Source organism: Chaetomium tenue (assembly GCF_020726465.1).
Source record: "Chaetomium tenue strain MPI-SDFR-AT-0079 chromosome Unknown F5144scaffold_5, whole genome shotgun sequence".
NCBI classification, from domain to species: domain Eukaryota; kingdom Fungi; phylum Ascomycota; class Sordariomycetes; order Sordariales; family Chaetomiaceae; genus Chaetomium; species Chaetomium tenue.
Genome location: NW_027117333.1, coordinates 2945724 through 2964571, shown reverse-complemented (window position 1 = coordinate 2964571; position 18848 = coordinate 2945724). Strand labels below are relative to the sequence as shown.

Here is an 18848-nt window from a genome sequence, read left to right as displayed (position 1 = left end):
TTCAGTGACTAAATTTCGACTCTCACGACTTGAGGCGCAAGAGATTTATACCCCTTCCTTCCAACCCAATTACGCCAATTCCACATCCCAACAACCACCAAATACCTCCAATCCATAATAACCCGAAAATGGCTGAACCTCCGGTAAGCCCAGCTCCTCCTCCAGCCGAGACTCCTGCCGCTGCTCCTGCTGCCGAGGGTGGTGAGGACGGCGGAGTTTCAAAGAAGGCCGCCAAGAAGGCAGAGGCCAAGGCTAAGAAGGAGGCCGAGAAGGCTCGCCGCGCCGCCGAGCGAGCTGCCACCGCTGCCGCGTCTGGTTCTGCTGCACAAACCGAGGACCTCGCCAAGGACAACTACGGCCAAGAAACACACGAGACGAAGCTATCTGCCGATTTGGTCGAGGTTAACGTAAAGACCCTGGGCGATGAGCACGTCGGAAAGTCGATCAAGCTACGCGCATGGATCCAAAATGCCCGCATGCAAGGCGCCAAGATGGCCTTTGTTGAGCTGCGCGAGGAGGGCAACTGGTCAATCCAGGGCATTGTGGCTGCCAACCCGGAGGGCACCCCCGTCAGCCGTCAAATGGTCAAGTGGGTTGGTGCCATCAACCCGGAAAGCTTCGTCGTTGTTGAGGCCAAGGTCCAGAAGCCCCTCGAACCCGTCAAGAGCTGCCGTGTCACCAACTACGAGCTGCACATCACCAAGTGTTTCGTTCACGCCGCTGCCCCCACCGTTCTGGGCATGACTCTCGCTGCGGCGAACAGACCAGTGGCCAACTTCAGCGACGAGGAGGTGCCCGTCGAACAGGAAGTCGAGAAGCTTACTATTGCCTCTGCTGGCGAGACCACCGGCACACCTGCTGCCAGCATGCTTACCCATCTGGACAACATCGTGATGCACAAGCGATCGGCCGTACAGCAAGCCATTGCCGATATCCGTGGTGAGATGAAGGAGTTGTACCGCTCATACTTGAGGTCGCACGGGTTCAAGGAATTTGAGCCCCCATGCCTCATCGGTGCGGCGTCCGAGGGCGGCGCCAACGTGTTCCGCATGCCCTATTTTGAGAAGGAAGCATTCCTCGGTATGTGCCAGGTCCTACTTCATCTAGGATAAACACTAATACACCCAAGCTCAATCACCGCAGTTCTACAAGCAGATCGAGATTGCGGGCGGCCGGAAGCGCGTGTTCAGCGTTGGGCCCGTGTTCAGGGCCGAGAACTCCAACACACCGAGACACATGACCGAGTTCACCGGTCTCGATATGGAGATGGAGATTAAGGACGATTACCGGGAAGTTGTGGTATGTCATCGGTTTTCAGCAGTTCTATCAGTGTACCCGCTAAAATACGTCTAGCATGTGCTTGAAGGCGTTCTGTTCCACATCTTCCGCAACATCCAGGAGCGCTGCCCCGAGGAAATTGCCCTCGTCCGCTCTGTCTACCCCTCTGAGGAGTTCCTGCTCCCCGAACCTGGCAAGGAGGTCCGCCTGACGTTCGCCGAAGGTCAGAAGCTCCTCCGCGAGGAGGGACCCGAGGAGTTCCGCAACGTCACCGACGACGAGGATATGAGCACACCCCAGGAGAAGGCGTTGGGTGCTATCATCCGCAAGAAGTACAACACCGACTTCTACGTGCTCGACAAGTTCCCCGAGGGCGCCCGCCCCTTCTACGCCAAGGAGGACCCGGCCAACCGCAAGGTTACCAACGCGTACGATCTGTTCATGCGCGGGCAGGAGATCTGCTCTGGTGGGCAGCGTATCCATGACCCCGTCGAGCTGGAGGCGCGTATCCGCACCAAGGGTATCGACCCCACCAGCCCGGGGATCAAGGAGTACGTGGACATCTTCAAGCAGGCCGGTGTGCCGGCGCATGGCGGTGGTGGTATTGGCCTGGACCGCGTCGTGGCGTGGTATCTAAACCTGCCCAGCGTGCATCTTGCGGCGTTCTACCCCAGGACTCCCAAGAGACTGCTTCCGTAAGAAAGGGATGGGTGTGCTCATCAGGTACTGGTACTGGTATTGTATGGCCACGGTCCTGGACTACGATCGTGATGAGGTGTGAGATTTCTGATGATAAGCGTGCTAGATAGAAGACTTCTATAGACTTCTGTGCTTGCTGCCAGGGAAGAAGGACTACCTAAGCCCCAAATTGTCCATGCGCAACGTCATCCAGCTTAGTCTTATGACACAAGGTCCTCGCCAACTCATCCAACAACTCCATCTTCTTTTGATTCTTCTCCGCCGTGTCGCTTCCCCTCGTCCCCAGCGCGGCGATCTTCTCAGCAGCCGCCCCAAACTCCTTCCACACCTCGAGGTACTTATCCTCAGGCTTACCAATCCCAATGTTATCAAACGCCTGCTTCATGTTGTCCCGGCTCTGCAAAGCGGCCGCCGCCTTGGTATAATAATCCTGCACGGCAGGATCCTTCGTCCCCGGCTTCTCCTTGTTGTACTCCCGCATCACCACCGCACAATGCATCACGAGCGACGCCAGACCCGCCGCCAGCGCCGTCGCCACGGACGACCCGTCATGAAAGCGCGGCATCTTAGACCCACGCGGGTTAAAGTCCTCCGCCACCTGGCTACCGGGGAAGAAGTAGTCGATCTTGCCCTTATCCTCCGTCTCGGGCGCCGACTGGCCATGCGGCAGCGCCGCCCCGATCCGGAACACATGGCCCGGCGCCTGGCGGTACGGCAGCGAGTCCTTCGCATCCTCCTCGATCTGGTCGCTCGCCGAGCAAAAGATCAAAATATTCTGCCGCACCGCCTCGTCGATGGCCGCTTCGAGTTTCCCAATCGCCTCCGCATCGGGGTCCGTCGCCCCCCCTGGCCCGGCGCCTGCCGCCCCCGCGGCGCCGTTATCGTCGTAGAGGGGGCTGCGCACCCCCGGCGCTTTTTTGCCCTTCACCGTCCAGGAAATCGAGATGATGTTGACCCGGCGGCGGATCGCGCCCCAGATGGCTTTGGCGGCGCTGTCCGCTAGCACGGTGCGTTCGCCGTTGACGAGGCGTTTGTTGTGCACTCGCATGACGTGTAGGGAGACCCAGGGGTTGACCCGCGCGATCATGTTGGCCATGATGGTGCCGTGCCCCTCGGTCGAGCGATGCCAGGGGTTTTCGGTGCGTCCACTTGGTGGGTAGTAGCTTTGGCCGATGGCTTCCACGATGCCGTTGTAGGTGAGGAGCTGGCTTAGTTCGAGGCCATCGTCGATTAGGGCGACCTGGTGATGGGGGTTGTTAGTGACAAGACGGGAACTGGGGAATGCTATTATGAAGTGCAGCCGTGAAAGGGGCGGGTTCCATCTTGTAGGAAAGGGGGTACTGGGCTGCTGGCCGCTTACCTTGATTCTGTAAGGCTCCATATTCATCTGCAAACCCCTGAGAGTGCTGTGGACGGACACCATGGATTTCCTGAACTCGTCCATTGTCAAAACCCATACGTGCTGTCTCTGGGCCACGGTGACTTGACCCCCCGTCGAACTGCTGGTTGGGTCCCCTTGTTCCTCGGCGTTTTGGCTGGCAATCAAGCCATTGATCCTCGGTATGATCTTCACTTCCTTGACTCTCCCACTGGTGTTGGTGATGATATCGTTCTTGAATATCTCTAACATCCTGTTCATCTTCGCGACGCTTTCGAGGCCCTAGTTAGAGTCAGCATTGTCTTGTACCAAAACAGCCTTTCGGCAGTAGTGCCCGAAACTATCGCGAAAGGCAGACATACCGGCGCTGCGTAAACCCTGAGAGTTTTCAATTTCATTAGGCGCGGGATGCCGGCCGAGCTTCCCCAGCCCCTCAAGACCGCCTGATTTCCGCTCCAGTACAGGTTTACATGCTCCACGTCCGGGGCGGCGGCAGCGATGACGTCGGGGCTGATATCGGGCTTGCGCCAGTCCCTGGTAAAAGCAGGATACAGGTCAGCATATGTCCGCCTGTAACGTGGATGGATGGAGACATGTATCTTTCAGGGGTTGTTTATGAGTTCAAGCTGGGGGTTTCTCTTACCATGTCTCCACAAGGATAGACGGGTGGGCTGAATTTCTCGTCCGCGCCGGGGGCTGCTCCTGGTCCTGCGACGCGAGGGGCTCGGTGCCCTGAAGAGCCATCTCAATGGCCGAATCCGTGTGGGCGGGTTCCTCCAGATCGTCCACCTGCAGGCGAAGAATACGCGTCACACCGCAGGACGACAGCTTATCGAACACGCTGACCAGGTCGTTGCGCCCCATCTTGGGGTTTTCTTGTACTTGACCAGAACGCCCTCGACCGTAGGCTTTTCTCTCCGGCTTGTCATGTTTCACGGCTGGGGTGGCCTGATCCAGGCCGGGGATATAAACGTAGGCCAGAGTGTCCAAGAAACCACCTACCGACATGCGTTCTATCAAAGTAATGATGGTGTTGGCCCGGCTATGACCGGAAGCATCAAAGTACAGGTTTTTATCTGATCAAAGAGGGGTTACCAGACAACTAGGTTAGCTTTTATGGTTCACGCAGAAGAGGAATGGGAGTTGATGGTAGCTAGCAACAGGCTGGACATACCAGAGATATCTTTGCCATGGATCAGGTCTCGGGCATCCATATCCGGACGGGACCGAATGTAGTGCAGCCTGAGAAACTGCAGAATATCCATGTAGGCCTTGGCCTTGGCCCTCCTGCTAGTAGCTGCGGCGCTAGGCGCCACTGTCTTCTCCTGTGTCGTCATTTTGGGCGTCTTGTCCTTTGTTAGTTTGGCTGGGGGAGGCTGCTTCGACCAAGCGGACGGCGGAGGCATCTTCCGGGCGTCGTCGTTGATCTCTTTCTTGGGCATCTCCTCAACTATCGACATGCGCCGGGAACTACGGCCCTCGGGGTTCGCCTTCGCCTTAGTCTTGTCGGCCAATTGCCCGTTCATCTCGATGGCTCCGAGTTCCTTCCTAAGGCTCGGTGGCCCTGCCCTAGACTGGTTGTCTTTCCATGTGGTTGGGTTGTCGATTGGGCTGGCGGTCTCCCTACGTTGGAGCTGCGGCTTAGGTCCGGGAGGAGCGGACAGTTGCGCGAGCTTGGCCGCGCGTTGTCTTTGGGCGCTTTTCTTCTCCTCCATGATTTTCTCGCAGTGGGCCAAGGTGCGCTGGCCGTACAAAATGGGAGACTCGTCCCTGTTGTTGAAGGCGCTCTCGCCCATCATCAAGTCGTCTCCCTTGCGTACCATGTCTTTGTAGATGCTGACATACTCGTCAGATCTCTGGTAGCATTGCCGATAGTCGGAAGCGTAATGGATGGGCGTGTTACCGTCGACGTCCTGTGCGGCGACGGTCTCTGCTTTTGCTACTGGGACGAATTCCATTGCTCTCTTCAGAACCGTCTTCGCGTCCGCCTCCGGTCTCACCGTCACCTTCTCATCCGGCCAAGCAAAGATGTGGTGCAGGGCATTCTTGTTGTCGCTGTCCTTGGCATCAAGGAGGTTCGGAAATCCCTCTGGCCAAGCTTCCTTAACTTGGCGGATGAATTCGTCGTTGTTGAACGTTATGGCCACCTTCAAGATTGGCTCCTCCTTTCTCCTCTCCCCCGACTCTGCGTCCACGGAGAGCTTGTCGTTTTGTATTAGCAGATCGCGGATGACGGGCCGGATAATCTCTCCGGGGATGTCGGCGTAGTCAGCCTTGTACTGCCTCGCGAGGATATGGAGGGCGGTTGCCCTCGTAGCCTCCGCGTCTCTCTTGGTAGCAAGCGTCGTCTTTTTATACAATTCAAGAGGCGGGACGTCCGGTGGCCCGCTCTCTCCCCATCTGCGGTGTCCGTCCCTGAGCTGGCCCATGACGTCCTTCAGTTGACGCTCCAATTCCAGCTTCCGCCACTCCGCTTCGTCGTTGCCTTGGGCTCGTATGTGATGGCCCGCGATGTTGGCCAGCTCTACCTCCATATCCTCCAGATCTAAGCCATCGGAGTCGTCCTCCATCTCAAACGCAGGGTCTCCTTCGATTGGGTGGGACATTGTGGCTGCTCTAACTGGACTGCGTTTGAATAAATGATTGTGATCTTCGGGATACACCGTGGCAGTTACCGAAGACTAATTCGTGAATAAAGAGTACAATAATTGAGGGCCTGTGAGAAGATCCTACGCTCCTGTGTTGGTGGGTGAGGGCTAAGGAGAGCCTTGTGAAGACACACGAGGACATTGGCCAGCTGTGGGCCGTATCACTGGTCCCGAGCACGAAAGAGAAGCGAGAGGGGCCATATTTCCGCCCTGGGTCAGTGTGTCTAAGGGCGGAAGCTCTCACTGGCTTTTACGGAGGGGAAGCGCGGGACTCTCTGACAAGGGGGTTGAAAACCGCACGGTGTCCAGGGGGAGGGTGTGTGTGGGGGGGGGGGTGTATGCACGAGCGACATGGCCCCCAACATCCTGCGCCACTTTTGCTGCATGGAGTGGAAGCGCCCAATACAACCTCGCTTTCTGTGTGACAAATATCTGAGTGAGAAAGAGGGAGAGAAGGTTGAGAGGGAGGGCACCGATGCTCCAGTCCGTTGCCTTATAGAGACCTGAAATGCCCCCCCCTTGTTGTGTGATGCAACCTTGATAACAACATCAACTTGAATTGACACCATTTCAAACTGATTGTCAATAACTTGCCCCACGTCCTTCCCCGACCGTCTTGCGTAAGGCGGTGAGAATGGCCGACATAGACAAGGAGCTCTGGGTGAGCGGCGACGAAGACGAAGGGTACTATGACACTGAGGCTGCAGTACCTTCTGCCGATCCCACCTTCTTCCAGCTTGACTTGGGACGCGTTGGGCAGAAAGGAGGTACTTGATGACCCCGTTGCCTTTCATGAATGTGTTTTATCCTGGGCTGACTTGGAATCGTACTAGGATTCCACACCCGCAACGCGCCCGGCCAGAAGCAACGTGAGCAAGTGGCTGGACACACAGCCGGGTCCAAGTCACGGCCCGCTTTCTACCTTGGCTGTGAGGCCAAAGCCATTATCCACGGCACGCTCAACGAGAAGACAGGCGGACTCGCGACGCTCCTCGTCTATGACTTCTCTTTTTTCTCATACCGATCCGTGCGCATCAAGGAGGCGGATATCCACTTCGAGTTCCGAAGCAAAGATGGTATTGCCGGAGCTGGCCCCCTGGTAGCCGAAGTGGCGCCCTCAGCGACTCATACCATGATGCGTACCAACTCCACGGTGACGCGGACCGGCGAGTTCTCAGGGGGCCTGTCCGGGGGCGCCGTCGTCACTGCTCAGGGAGGCGCCAAATTCAGTAAGACGGTCGAGATGGAGGAGTCTTATGCTGTCGAGGTGACGGGCAACCGGCCGGCCGATGATTTTGGAAACCGGTACCAAGCGTCCTGGTCCATGAGGGAGAACACTGCGCAACAAAAGGGCATCATGAGGCAGTTCCGCGCCTGTATCCTTCTGGAGCGGGAGACCGACGATGAATTCCAACTGATCCCGACCATCGAGGCGCGGCCCAACTTCACAACTTGGGTGGCAACCCTCTTCTCTTCAAGGACCCCCGACGACCCTGTCCTGTTTGACCCCCAGTTCGAGCCGCTCAATGCGCTCGATACGGAGATTGACCAGTGGAATCTGGAAGACGCGCCCATAGACAAGCTCTGGGATTGTACTTTCCATCACTCTTTCGCAGATGCCGTCAAGGACTCGAGGACGGGTGTTTCTATCAAGGGGGCATGAGGTAGGTCTGAGGTCATGACAGGGTTTGGAACACGCGAGTCGAGAGCTAGCGCACTTAACTTTGTTATTTTGTTGTGTGTCGGCAATGCAGAGTATTGTTCTACTTCCCAAGTTCCCTCAGAATGAAGCCATTTACCTGTCAAGGCAGGACTGCTCAGAGCCTTACGGCCCTTGCCCCTCATCTCGAACCGAGCTTAGCAGGTGTTTTTGGCCCCCAAGGAAATCAATGGAGTTGCTTAAGCGCTTTGGGCAAATGCCGCATTCTCAGAGACAGGGGTTTGCAATTTCGTTGGTTGCAAGTTGACGGCGGATACGACCCTGTCTCATGCAAGAGAGGGAACAAGGGCCGAGATACTGCACTATTCGTACATGCTAAGGATGGCGAAGCGCTGAAAAACCCCATAATACTGCATTGCATAACGTGCACCCCTCCGAGTGGCCTGACGTTGAGCCAGCAACCAACAGACAAAATCCTGGGAAAAAGCTACCAGGGGGTTTACCTATCATGACCGGGGGCTTCACGAGAGGAGCAGACTGAGGCAACCATCTTGGCTCCTGCAGAGACAAGAACTGCAGTCAGTCGATCAGCACATGTCCCAAAAGATGCCAAACTGAATCCCGACCTGCCTTGCCCCTGAGTTCACGCACCCTCAATTATCCGACAACTTGCTTGCAGCGCCACGTCCTTCCTAACTATTGTTTGTTTGTAAACTCAATCACGCCGAGTTGCCCAAGGCTTGATTTAGCCCGACGCCCGGACGATGGACGACAACAATTACCTGTCGCTGGATGAGGAGGACGAGACTCCGGACGAAGTGCCGCTTGAAGAAGGCCTGTCGCTAGAGGATGATGATGATAATTCAAACGACGATGGAGGGCCTCAGGAAGTGGCTGAGGAGAAAGATGTCCCAGACGCACCAAAACCTGCCGTACTCGACCAGCCGCGCGATGGGGAGCTTGTTGGAGGGATGACGATAAAGGAGGTGTACACGGCCTATGGTGGTTCCGATGACAGTGAACACCCAACCACCGAGTGAGCGTTTTATCTTATTTACTTACAGGAGAAGAATATGGCTAACTATCGTTTTCAAAACAAGCGTTGTGCATGTCACAGCCATCTGTCCTCAGATCAAGATGCGCACTCTGGATCAGCTCTTAGGCGACCCTCCTGAGAGAACATGGACTACAGAGCTGGTGTTTCGAGTTGAGATGGCCGGCCTGTTGGCTGGAGACTTAACTGAGGACCTGGCTGAGCAACAAGCCAAAAAGCTCCTGGAGGGGCTGTCTTTGACGCAGTCGGCGGTGCAAGTGAGTAGTACTCAGATAATCCCAATCGATGCATAAATTGTGGCTATCGAAGCTGATGAATGTACATCCAAACCAGAGGCGTGCTATCATATTTGTTGCTTACGACTTTGGGTCCTTGGTGCTCAAACTGGTAACCACCCCTTGGTCTTCTTCATGTTTAAGCCCCTCTGTACCCCTGATTCTAACCAGTATATGTTATCATTAGGCTTTAACTCTTGCCGCCAGATTCCCCGAGAAATATCCCTGGATTGCAACTAACACGTCACGAATTGTAAGCTAGAACCCGTTATCGCATGGAACTCTAAAGTCACCGTTCCGTATTGTTTGAACGTTGAAGGCGTATTAATGATCTCAATCAAAGATATTCTCGGGTTGCCCACAACGCGCTATCAGCCGCTCAACCCTGGAATTAAAGCTATTGCAGTTTCTCCAAGGCGAGAGTGATAGGGAGTGGTCACAACTCGTCACGTTGTCATCCGTCCACCACCTTGCCGGCTCCGTTCTTCGGGCGACTGAGAGATTCATCGACTCAAAAATGACCCTCCGCAGCCGGATTGCCAGCATCTACGCGAATAAAAGTTCACCGGGGGATATCCATGCTGTAAGTGAAGGCCCGGTTTTGAATTGCCACACGTCAGGTGCCTGACTAGGCGTGTCGCCCTCCCAGGTCTGGGATAGGTTCACAGCAACGCTCGGCGTGCCATCGGAAGGACTGGTCGAGGAACAGACCGAGGGGGAAAAGCGGTTCCCGCTTCTCACGTACTATACAGCGTACAAGGTCGAGAGTGAGTCTTGGACGTGTGGGATTACGAAAGGAATGTGCCATGACTGACGGGTTTCTAGATTTACTTCAGCAGCCAGAGTTCCTCGACCTCGAGCCAGCTTTTGTGTCCCTCGCGGCACCTCATCGCCAGTCACAGTTTGATCCACTGCGAATCCCATGGCTGGAGCCAGAATTAAAGCTCAACAGGAACTATACTCAGTGGTTGAAACGCAACGAGACCCGTCCCCTATACGTCTACGGATCATCCCGCCGCGCCACCCATGACGTCTCAGACTATATCTCACTCGTGTGGCGGAAAGAAATGGCAGAGAAGAGCGCCGACAGCTCAAAGGCTCTCGTCTTCAACTTCGATTCTGCTGACCCCCTTCGGGATTCAATGGCGGATATGGTAGCATCGTTTATTCTCGAGGTAATGAACGTGTACCCCGGGGAATGTCTTACCGGACGTACTTCTGGGTTGATCCTCGAGGACTGGTATCGTGCTGGTTAGTACCCAGAACCCAACTTCTAAAACTCCTAGCCGCTCCTCCTTATACACGCGCTAACGGCGGCTACTACCAAGCAGAGTCCGGATGGTCCGAGGAGTCCTGCATTGTCATAATTGAAGCACTCAGGATATTTTGCTTCAACGACAAGGCACTTTTTGTGCTCAATGACTTAGACCAATGCAGTCGGGAGAGCCGCGTCGCATTTCTGGACTACCTCAGCGACCTTTCGGATCGATGTGGACGTACCTTCAACGTTGTCATCACGACGCAAAACCCCCAAGCTCTCCACGGGGAGATCCACGACTGTCTAGAGCTGAGCGCCGATAGCTACGCCCTTGCCTTCGACAGCGACAACGTTTTGGAGGAAACCCAAGTTAAGCTCTTAGACCGACTTGGTGGGAGTAGTACACATGAAAATCGTCTTAAGGAGGTGTTCAAGAAATTCACCCCCTTTGATAAGGGGATCGTCACGAAGCTCCAGCTAGCTAAGAACCACAGCGAATGGCCCGCCAACTCCTCGTTCGAATCCTTTGACCGGTTCACCGTTTTCGTACAGTCGATTCGGCCAGACGAGACCCCAGAAGAAACACTCGATAAAACGTTGAGGTCCGTCCCCGATTATGAGGAGTTCCGCTGGGTGCTAGGCTGGGTCATTTCCGGTTACCGCCCTTTGAGTTTGGACGAGCTCTCCGATCTTCTGCGCTTCCATCGCGCCGAGGGGAACTGGCCAGCGTCCACCTCCTCCAAGCGGTCCTTGACGGCGGGCTATTCGCAACAACTAAAGTCGTGGTTGAGAGTGCTTGCCACGTTCGAAGATAACAGAGTCAGGCTCCGGGACGAAATCCGAGATATTGTTGGCCGCAATTTGGAAGCGGAGAGTTTCACTTGGACCGAGGTGGCACGGATGGCTCACCAGGCCATCGTTGAGTTTTGCCTTGCCTACCTCGTCTCTGCCGAGGCCCGGAGCCAACTGGAAGATCTGTTCTCTGGTTTTGGAACGCGCATTGGAGATGGAGCAGAGGAAGGGTGCCAGCCATCGACCGTTTCTATCGCGGCAGACGGGGAGGGAATCCTGTTTTATATCGTCCAGGCCTTCCCCTTCCATCTTTCTAAGTGCTCCCCAGACGAACGTGCAGGTGCCCTAGAACGTCTTCTTGCAGCTCCAGAGAACAACCCGTACACGCCCTGGGCTCGAGTCTACTGGGCGATGAGCAATCCCTTCTTACGGACATCTAACCCACCCGAGTCCCCTCTTCCGATTCTTGTGGGCCTGGACATATTGTCATACGAGGATGTGAAGGATACCCCGCTGGATGTGCGACAACAATGTATTGTGGCAGCTGCGGGCAGCCGCAACAACACAAGTATGGTTACCGAGTATCTGCAAGATACTTCTTCGTCCGCGGAAATACCATTCTTTATGAATGTTCTCTTGGCGGCGGTTCGAGGATACAACGAGCAAGCTGCGCTCGAGGTGGTCGCCAGAATATCGTCACTGTCGGAGGGTGATGGGACAGCAATAAAGTGGCCAGAATCCGCCATATGGGCAGCTTCATGGCTCAACATGGACCGGTTTGCCACCGCCATTCTGAGCCGTGGCGCCAACCCCGACCCGCTGGGCAACTCGCCAACGCCCCCCGAACTAACCACGGGGTATTATCCCGGTCCCCTGTATTTGTCGTGCTGCCTTGGTCATGAGGCCCTGGTAAAAGCCCTCGCCGACCATGGTGCAGACCTCCACCAGCTCCGAGACAACCGCATCGGCTGCCTCCAGTCAGCCGCCGACCGCGGCTTCGCCGGTGTGGCCAAGCTACTCGTCGCCAGGGACCACTCCTTGCTTGAATCAAGGCTACCGAGCAGCAGCCTGTACGACGCGGCAGACTTCGGCAGCCACAAGGTCGTCGAAGCCCTGTTGGAACTCGGAGCGGACCCAGAGCCTGGGCAGAGTGGCAACGGAGGGCCGGAGGACCCGGGCTCTGGGTGGAATCCTCTCAGCGTAGCCTGCTTCAGCTCGTACCCGAGAGTCGTGGAGATCTTGCTGAGGCGCAAAGCCGACCCCAACTGCATCGGCGCGAGCTGCGCCTCGACACCCATCTTGTTCGCCACTACCGATAACGCAGACCTTGAGTGTGTCCGTCTACTCCTAGAACATGGTGCGGATCCCAATCACGAGCTGCTGTCGCCGCCGCTGATACTGGAGCTTGAGAGCTCCCCCAATGACGAGGGTGTCGTTGTGGAGGTCTGCGAACTTCTCCGGAGGGTCGGTGAGAAACCGATGGATATCCAAGCCGCGGACGGACTAGGGGCTACGGCGCTCATGAGGTCTGCAAGGCGCGGCAGGATGGCTCTGTTGCGGTGGCTGTTAGATAACGGCGCCGATATCAACGCGCAAGACTCTGACGAAGAAAGCGCTTTGCATTATGCCGCCACAGCGGGGCAGGTCGAAGCGACGAGAGAGCTCCTCCAGCGAGGCGCCAGAGTCGACATAGGTGGTTCCCCGGTTCTTCTGTCCGCGATACACCACCCTGAGGTATTCAAGCTTCTCCTCGATGCGGGCGCCGACCCGGATGCCGAGAACTCCTCAGGGAATAGTGCCATCAACATCAACATCGGGGTTGGACAAGAGGACGTGGTCAAAATGCTCATCGAGAAGAAGGCCAACATCGACCACCCGGATCCTTTCGGCTGGCCACGCATATTCGGCGCTGTCTTCTCAGCTGATACATCATTGACTCGCCTCCTGGCCGACGGCGGTGCCGACCTCACAAGGATAGTCGACGGCGCTAGCCTGCTACACTATGCCGTCTCGGCGTCCTCAGGGGTTATGGGGGTTCTCCTCGAGTTCACGCGGTATCTAAAGCTCGAGACGGTTGATAGAAATGGCGACACCGCGCTGCTTAGAGGCAGCCTCGGCGACACGGGCAATTTCGAGTGCCTGAAGCGGCTCATACTCGCAGGCGCCGACGTCAACGCCAAAGACAAAGACAACGAGACTGCGCTGCACAACGCCGTCCGCAACGGCAACTACGAACTGGTATCTCTCCTCCTAGCACAGCCGGAGACGGACATCAACTGCGTGGGGTCGTATGGCACGGCACTCCAACAGGCGTGTCGGCGGCGCATGACCCCCACCATCCGCACCCTCCTGGACAAGGGGGCGCTCATCAACCAGGTCACACCCAAATGCATCAACAGCACGTCGCTGGTGGCGGCGCTGTACCCCACCGTTGCATATCGGGACCAGGACAGCGAGGACATCGACCGGCTGGTACGGGAGCTAGTGGAACGCGGGGCGGATGTCAAGCAGGCGGTCCGGGGCAGCCTATACTATACGGCGCTGTCGGCGGCGTGCCTGGGAGCAGGAGCAAACACAATTAACTTCTTGCTGGACGAGGGCGCCGTGGCCGACGTGGCAGACCCCGTGTTCGGGCGCCTGCCGCTGCACTTCGCGGCGGCAAACGGGCTCGAAAACTTCCGCACCATACTCCTCGCCTTCCGCGGCAGCCTGCTGCACCCAGATGCTGCCGGTAAGACTTCGCTGCACTGGGCGGCGCAGTTCGGCAACGCCGACGCCGTGCGCTTTATCCTGGCCTCCAAGGCGATGGGTGAGGGCGCGGCGCGCGCCCGCTACATGGACCAGCGCGACGAACACGGCTGGACGCCACTGTGCTGGGCGGTGCGGCAGCTCGACCTTGGCTGGGTCGAGGGCATGCGGTCCGAGACGGCCGACCACGCCGCCGTCGTCCGCGTGCTGCTCGAAAATGGCGCTGATGCCGGCGTCGACTGCCGGCTCGGTAACGGGGAAACCACCGAGACCCTCACGGTGCTGGAACTGGCGCGGCGGAGCGCCGGCGACGAGGTCATCGGCGCGCTCACCAACCACCTGGAGCAGCGCGGCGCCGTGGGCGTTGGCACTAGTGATGGCCCTTTCCGTCGATACCAAGTCATCTCTGCCGGTTGTGATATGTGTCTCTCCGTAAGCCCCATTTCCCTCTCTCCCTTCTCTCCACAACCTCTCCCCTTTCCTGTTGCTTTAATCTCAGCACGCTCATCACATTCCATCCAGAGCATCATCGGCTACAACTACCGTTGCACTTCATGCCCCGGCTACGTCGTCTGCACCACGTGCCTACCCACCATCAGCAAGTACCACAACAGCGAGGTGTGCGAAGACGATCTGCCGCATGCGTTCGAGCGCAACGACGGGGCCGAGTACCAGGAGCTGCCGTACGTGCCCTACGATGACGATGCAGGTGACGCGGACGCGGCGCCGCATTCCACGAGGACATCCTCGTCTGACGGGCTGGAACTAAGCGATAATCCGGACAATGAAGGGGGCGCTGAGGAGGTCGTGCTGGATGATCCCGAGGGCGGATCTTGATCTTGAGGATGGGGATGAGGATGAGGATCACTGGAGCAGTGGAAGATGAGGAGGTTAGGGTTGATTGCAGGTGGTTGCAATCCTGGATTGCTGCTAGGAGGAGAGGCTTGAGAATCGAGACATCATGATGCGAGTGTCGATGGTATATCCCTATATGCGTGTGCGTGTGTGTGTATATGTGTGTGTGCAGTGTGCTCCAGTATTGGTGAATAGGTAGGTATCGTGACTGGACATGAAGCCTTGAAAGTTAGCTACCTACCTACCTAGGTAGGTAGATACCTACCTTATTCATACCTCCCAAAGCCCCTACAAAGTATGCTTCTACCAATAGGCCTACTAAATCAGCGATTCACTGGCTTTTCAGTTCTTTTCGTGGTTACATGTATTTTCAGTTATTGTGAATCTGCGGCTGGATCTGGACTGGACCAAGCAGGCAACAGACAGGCCGCTTGGGCTGATCAGCTCTGTCTAGGATGCGCGGCATATTGGGACACAAAGAAGAGGGCGGCGGGATCTGGGCAGGCCGCTTTAATGTCAATGCTATTGGCAAAGGGGAAGCTCGACTAAGAAAATAGACGCCTGGGATCGTCCTTGGTAATGATTTCCGAGTCAAAAAGAGGGGGATTCTAGCTAAACTAGAGTCTTGAATCCACATGGGCGTGAATGTGGTGCTAAGTTTCGGCTTTTGTCAGACGTAGCCGACACGGGGTGGGAACTCGTGGCCGGGCGGGTGAATCTGATCTGCATGTTTGTAACACTTGTCGCAGAGATCAAAGTCATCACAATCTGGGCTTGCACAATGCCAGTATTTCCAGTATACAGTCTAAACACCTGGTTAGCTGATGGCCTCGTCGCTTCCACAGTTCCACTCGGCAACTGCATCACAAGGGGGGATACAAGGGGGGATGAAAAGACATATTTACCACAAAACAAACATCGCAGTATGCCACTAGTCCCTGATCTGCCCCATCAGGGAGGTCTTCGCCGGCTTCGCCCGTGTCAGGGAGGTCCTTAAGGTAAGCCGTGTGGCTGTTGCCGTGTAGGATAGCGATGTATCGGGGGGTCCAGCCATCCCGGGTTTTGGCCGATGTATTCGCGTTTTTCGCTATAAGCAGCTCGACAATGGCATCGTTGCTTCGGCGGCATGCCCAGTGGAGGGGGGTCCACCCGTCAAGGTCTTTGTCGTCGATAAGCGTTGCTAGTAAACCTTGTTCTTCCAGCAATTGCAGCAAGCGTTCCATCATCTCGGCCGTGTTGGAAATGGCGGCATAGTGCAGAGGGGTGAGCCCCTGGTTATCTCGTGACTGCAAAGTTATGGCAAGGTCAGGTAACCCAATGCTGTCCATCTTGTCCGCTACGACTTGCAATATTCCCCAATCGCCGCCCAGGACAGCCATGTGGAAAGGGCTCCGTCCAGCTGCATCCAGGACTGTCAGGGAATACGCCGATTGGTCCATCAACCAAGTCACCACCTCGACCGGGGCGGGTAGCTTGACTGCGAGATGGAGCGGCGTGTTGAACCGACCACCGACCGTGGAGGGGGAAGCGCCCTGGGCCCACAGGAGTTCCAGCACCTTGATCGTATCCTCGGCCTCGCAACCCCTGAATCCCATCACGGCGGATTGGAAGGGCGTGCCGTACTTCCCCGCGGTCACGCCGACTTGCTCTGGTGAGAGAAGGCCCAGCACCTTGCTTACAAGCTCGGCGTTTCCTGTTGCACATGCCGCATTCAGGGCGGTGCCGTGTACCCCAGCTACGTTGCCGGGATCGGCACCAGCATCTAGCAGAACCTGCACGGCAGACTTCATCTCGGCCAGGATGGCAGCGTGTAATGGTGTGCCAGCCTCGGGTTGACCGGGAATCACTGAGTTGACAGCGCTCTTCCCAGCTGGGTGTAGCATCAGCCTTTCCAGGAGCGGAATATCGCCTACCGACGCGGTATAATGCACCACTTCGGCAGCGACTGGTCCTGCGATTGGCTCAGCGGCGGGAACCCAATTCTGGAGGATAAAGTCGACAAACTGTCCCTGATACCTTTTGGCGGCGGCTAGCAGAGCCTTGCCGGGCGTCATACCATCTTCCTGCTTTCCGTGTACATAGTGTTCGAGAAGCAGGCCTACCATCTCCTTGCTCGACAAGACCATGGCAAACTCGAGCACGTTCAAATAATGATCCCAATGCCCGGCGAGCCGCAGCCGGGCGCCACGTTCAAGAAGAAAGCGTACAATATCGAGACGCTCCCAGTAGATGGCGCTACAGAGCGGTGTATAGCCGTTGCTCTCCCCCTCGAGCTCGGCGCCACCGTCAACGAGAATCTTGACACTTTCGAACGCGCCTAGCGCAGCCGCCCTGGAGAGAACCTGTCCTCCAGGCGAAACTACGCGGTTTAAATCGGCGCCCCTCTGGACAAGCAGCTGTACCGTCCTCGAGTGGTGGTCCAATTGTGTGCGTGCGATGGGGACCGAGTCGGAGTCGGTGCCGTTGACTGGGCACCCCATATCCAGGAGGTAGGCCGCCACCTCGCGGTGGCCATACTCAACGGCATCACAGAGGGCTCTGGCCTTCGCCTTGCTGTCACAATGCGGCAAGAGCGCCTTCACGACTAGCGTGTGGCCGGCAGATGATGCGGCCGAAAGGGGGGTGCGTGACCACACGTCCTCAGCGTTGAGATCGGCAACCGGAAGCAATTGCTCAGCCAGCTCAGCATATCCTCGATAGCAAGCGAAATGCAGAGGCGTGTCGTACTGGTCGGCCATAGCCTGATTGACGACGGAGTCTTTGGCGAGCAGGTCCCTCACGATGCTGGCCGACCCGACCCTGGCAGCTCCATGTAGAGCCACCTTCCCCAGGTCCTCCATGAGGTTTGGGTCCGCGCCCCGTTCCAGGAGAATCCGGCAGACGGTGGGCAGGTCTCGGTGCGCCGCTTCGATCAAGACCGTCCAACCCTCCGAGTTGGCACGGTTTAAGGGAGCCGAGATGGACGCCTCATGTACGACCGGGAGCAGCTCTTCGTCCTCCGTGTACAGCTCCGCCTCCGCCTCCGCGTGCGTCTGCCGGCCTTCTTTGTCCAAGCCGTACCCGTGCGACTCGTCACAGTCTACGACCAAAGGGAAGCTCTCCGCCATCAGCTCGGCCGCACGAAGGTGGCCCCATCGAATGGCAAGATGCAGCGGGAAGTCGCCGTTTCGATCGGGAATCGTCACGTCCGCCTTCTCCTGCAAAAGAGCACCGAGTGTATGGCACCAACCGTAGCTGCTAGCCGCGTGAAGCGCCGTCCATTCAAGCTTGCCCGCGTGAACAGCATCCACCGATGCTCCGTGAGAAATGATAAGGGGCACGAGACGGGCCAGTCCTCGTGACGCGGCAATGAACAAGGGGCTTGAGCCTTCTGAGGATGTGACGCCCATGTCCCACGTCGGATTGGCCCTCAGAATGAAGTCTAGTGTTCCATAGTAGGCCGCTGTGTGGAGGATAATCCATCCGGAAGCAGGGTCGCCGGGTATGCCGAGCTCCGTAGACTCCCCGGCCGAGTCTTGATGGCGGAGAAGCACTTCGATTATGTCTGCATCGCCGTACTCGAGTGCTCGGCGCAAGGCACCCGAAACCCAGACATCCTTCTGCTCTCCCCGATCTAGGCGAAGCAACTCTTGTCGCAGACCCGTGGCGATGGCCGTATTGCCCAACATCTGCGCCGCCCACTGCGCCTGTGTCATCACTTGAGTGGTAAAGATAGCGCAGCTGATGGCTTTTTTCCGTAATGCATCATGGACGGCCTGATCACTAGAAGCGAGCGCTCGTGCGACGGCGGCTTCCCCTGCCTCCTGGAAGGCATCCACGGGGAGCGAATCGAGCATATCGACTCTGCCGTTCTCGGCTGCATAGACAAGAAGCCGGCCGAGCGCTGGTAATGCGGATGGGCAAGTAGCTAGCTCGTAAAGAGTCTTCAGCTGCCCAAACCTGCTGAGCACACTCAAGCACTCCATTAGGCGTGGGTCTGAGATGTCCAAAAGGGTTGATGTGGGATACTCTGAGGCAGGTGGCGGAAGTGAGAGATATTCCACAAACAAGAGCCAGTTCTGGAAGGCCGAATCATCGTCCGCAAATGCTGAGAACATGCTGCTGTTGCCGACCGACGAGCCATGCCTCGCTGCCAAATCGTAGTGGCCCACCCAGCCACGGGCGGCGTACTCTGTGACGCCGCCCTGGACGTTTTGCATCTCT

The 18848-nt window shown here is 57.0% G+C and overlaps 6 protein-coding genes across 6 annotated transcripts; 3 read left to right on the top strand and 3 right to left on the bottom strand.

Annotated features, from left to right (window-relative positions):
* Nucleotides 1-128: 128 nt before the first annotated feature.
* Nucleotides 129-1977, top strand: F5144DRAFT_492735 (tRNA synthetases class II-domain-containing protein; the record flags this gene model as incomplete). The annotated part of the gene is made up of 3 exons (XM_066785939.1): nt 129-1080; nt 1130-1299; nt 1354-1977. 3 exons carry the CDS (start codon nt 129-131, stop codon nt 1975-1977), a joined length of 1746 nt encoding a protein of 581 aa, XP_066641712.1.
* Nucleotides 1978-2001: 24 nt separating this feature from the next.
* On the bottom strand, nt 2002-6094 carry F5144DRAFT_304703 (uncharacterized protein). The gene is made up of 5 exons (XM_066783914.1): nt 4530-6094; nt 3999-4431; nt 3718-3889; nt 3338-3637; nt 2002-3217 (listed from the first exon to the last, which is right to left on the bottom strand). Exons 1-5 carry the CDS (start codon nt 5959-5961, stop codon nt 2135-2137), a joined length of 3420 nt encoding a protein of 1139 aa, XP_066641711.1. The 5' UTR covers nt 5962-6094; the 3' UTR covers nt 2002-2134.
* Nucleotides 6095-6411: 317 nt separating this feature from the next.
* On the top strand, nt 6412-8057 carry F5144DRAFT_578656 (uncharacterized protein). The gene is made up of 2 exons (XM_066789268.1): nt 6412-6770; nt 6837-8057. Exons 1-2 carry the CDS (start codon nt 6638-6640, stop codon nt 7664-7666), a joined length of 963 nt encoding a protein of 320 aa, XP_066641710.1. The 5' UTR covers nt 6412-6637; the 3' UTR covers nt 7667-8057.
* Nucleotides 8058-8427: 370 nt separating this feature from the next.
* F5144DRAFT_654566 (ankyrin repeat-containing domain protein) lies at nt 8428-14844 on the top strand (the record flags this gene model as incomplete). The annotated part of the gene is made up of 9 exons (XM_066793105.1): nt 8428-8699; nt 8764-8974; nt 9051-9104; nt 9180-9245; nt 9399-9575; nt 9642-9759; nt 9818-10243; nt 10324-14222; nt 14313-14844. The coding sequence occupies 9 exons, from the start codon at nt 8428-8430 to the stop codon at nt 14625-14627; spliced, it is 5538 nt and encodes a 1845-aa protein (XP_066641709.1). The 3' UTR covers nt 14628-14844.
* Nucleotides 14845-15283: 439 nt separating this feature from the next.
* Nucleotides 15284-15980, bottom strand: F5144DRAFT_578653 (ankyrin repeat-containing domain protein). Its single transcript, XM_066789267.1, has 2 exons — nt 15551-15980; nt 15284-15450 (listed from the first exon to the last, which is right to left on the bottom strand). The coding sequence occupies exons 1-2, from the start codon at nt 15971-15973 to the stop codon at nt 15316-15318; spliced, it is 558 nt and encodes a 185-aa protein (XP_066641708.1). The 5' UTR covers nt 15974-15980; the 3' UTR covers nt 15284-15315.
* Nucleotides 15981-16825: 845 nt separating this feature from the next.
* On the bottom strand, nt 16826-17599 carry F5144DRAFT_459547 (ankyrin repeat-containing domain protein; the record flags this gene model as incomplete). Its single annotated transcript, XM_066784970.1, has 2 exons — nt 16826-17198; nt 17373-17599. Coding segments are annotated over 2 exons (600 nt in total), but the record flags the coding sequence as incomplete, so codon positions are not given.
* Nucleotides 17600-18848: the final 1249 nt, after the last annotated feature.

Bases quoted from the DNA above. Each gene is read 5' to 3' on its own strand.
- F5144DRAFT_304703 (XM_066783914.1), bottom strand. From the start codon at position 5,961: ATGTCCCACCCAATCGAAGGAGACCCTGCGTTTGAGATGGAGGACGAC. The intron at 3,638-3,717 runs GTATGTCTGCCT...GACTCTAACTAG, and splicing joins TCAGGGTTTACGCAGCGCCG to GGCCTCGAAAGCGTCGCGAA. The intron at 3,218-3,337 runs GTAAGCGGCCAG...CCCCATCACCAG, and splicing joins TGGAGCCTTACAGAATCAAG to GTCGCCCTAATCGACGATGG.
- F5144DRAFT_578656 (XM_066789268.1), top strand. From the start codon at position 6,638: ATGGCCGACATAGACAAGGAGCTCTGGGTGAGCGGCGACGAAGACGAA. The intron at 6,771-6,836 runs GTACTTGATGAC...GAATCGTACTAG, and splicing joins ACGCGTTGGGCAGAAAGGAG to GATTCCACACCCGCAACGCG.
- F5144DRAFT_578653 (XM_066789267.1), bottom strand. From the start codon at position 15,973: ATGGACAGCATTGGGTTACCTGACCTTGCCATAACTTTGCAGTCACGA. The intron at 15,451-15,550 runs GTAAATATGTCT...CCAGGTGTTTAG, and splicing joins ACTGCGATGTTTGTTTTGTG to ACTGTATACTGGAAATACTG.